Raw genomic sequence first — 746 nt, forward strand, 5'->3', positions numbered from 1 at the left:
AAAAAAAAAAAAAAAAAGGGTAACGGTTTTTAACGGCTCAGGAAATGTGCAGACGTTAGCTTTCGAAAATAAACACTTGAAATATTTTAACAGACAGCTTCGAGCGAGCAACCGCGGGCCTTGTTTTATGATCGGTAATCATAACAGATTTAGACACGCTTAATGATATTTATAACAGATAGCTGTAACTATACGTCCTTTTGTTTGGCGACGTTACACTGAATTTTGGATGCAATACAACCACGAAAACGGGAAACTGTCGGAGACTGACTAGCTTACCTAACGTTACCTCTATTCCAAATTACTTTCTCTTACGCAGCGCTGAAATTATACGTTTGATATAACCCAGCCAGCCGAGGTTTAATGTTGACAGTGACAATGGCATCCTGAGTAAAACGGGCTACTCACCGCTTGCCTCGCTATCTCGGTTGACGCCATAGTAGTAGCCGTTAGCCGGAGGACGAAACCTCTGCTGCCTTCTGTGTTAATCAAAGGGATCTGCACCGTGGAGTTACAGCGAGAGAGGGCCTGCTGGACTGTACCACTGGTCTACAGGCTGTTTTAGGTACGGTATTGTGATAACTGTGCTCCCGCTGAGCGCTATTTCGTTAATACGGTTATAAACGACGCATGCACTCTGATTCTAAATAAAAAATAAAAATAAATAATAAATAAAAACAACATGTCTTCCAAATAATTATGATTAGAAATTAGCGCTACCCACTGATCCCCCCCCCCCCCCCCCC

At 42.6% G+C, this 746-nt stretch overlaps 2 protein-coding genes across 5 annotated transcripts in view; one reads left to right on the forward strand and one right to left on the reverse strand.

Annotated features, from left to right (window-relative positions):
• sept6 (septin 6) overlaps positions 1–438 on the reverse strand; it is a 16,678-nt gene extending 16,240 nt beyond the window's left edge. For all 4 annotated transcript variants that reach the window (XM_035669411.1, XM_035669410.1, XM_035669412.1 and 1 more), the window contains exon 1: positions 409–438. In XM_035669411.1, the coding sequence (XP_035525304.1) occupies positions 409–438 (30 nt within the window). The remainder of the gene's footprint in view (positions 1–408) is intronic.
• The window catches only part of pttg1 (PTTG1 regulator of sister chromatid separation, securin), a 9,991-nt gene that overhangs the window by 5,580 nt on the left and 3,665 nt on the right, over positions 1–746 (forward strand). The gene's annotated exons all lie outside the window — the stretch shown is intronic.

The sequence above is a fragment of the Morone saxatilis genome, unplaced genomic scaffold (assembly GCF_004916995.1).
Source record: "Morone saxatilis isolate NCDOM2014 unplaced genomic scaffold, NCSU_SB_2.0 Contig22, whole genome shotgun sequence".
NCBI classification, from domain to species: Eukaryota; Metazoa; Chordata; class Actinopteri; family Moronidae; genus Morone; species Morone saxatilis.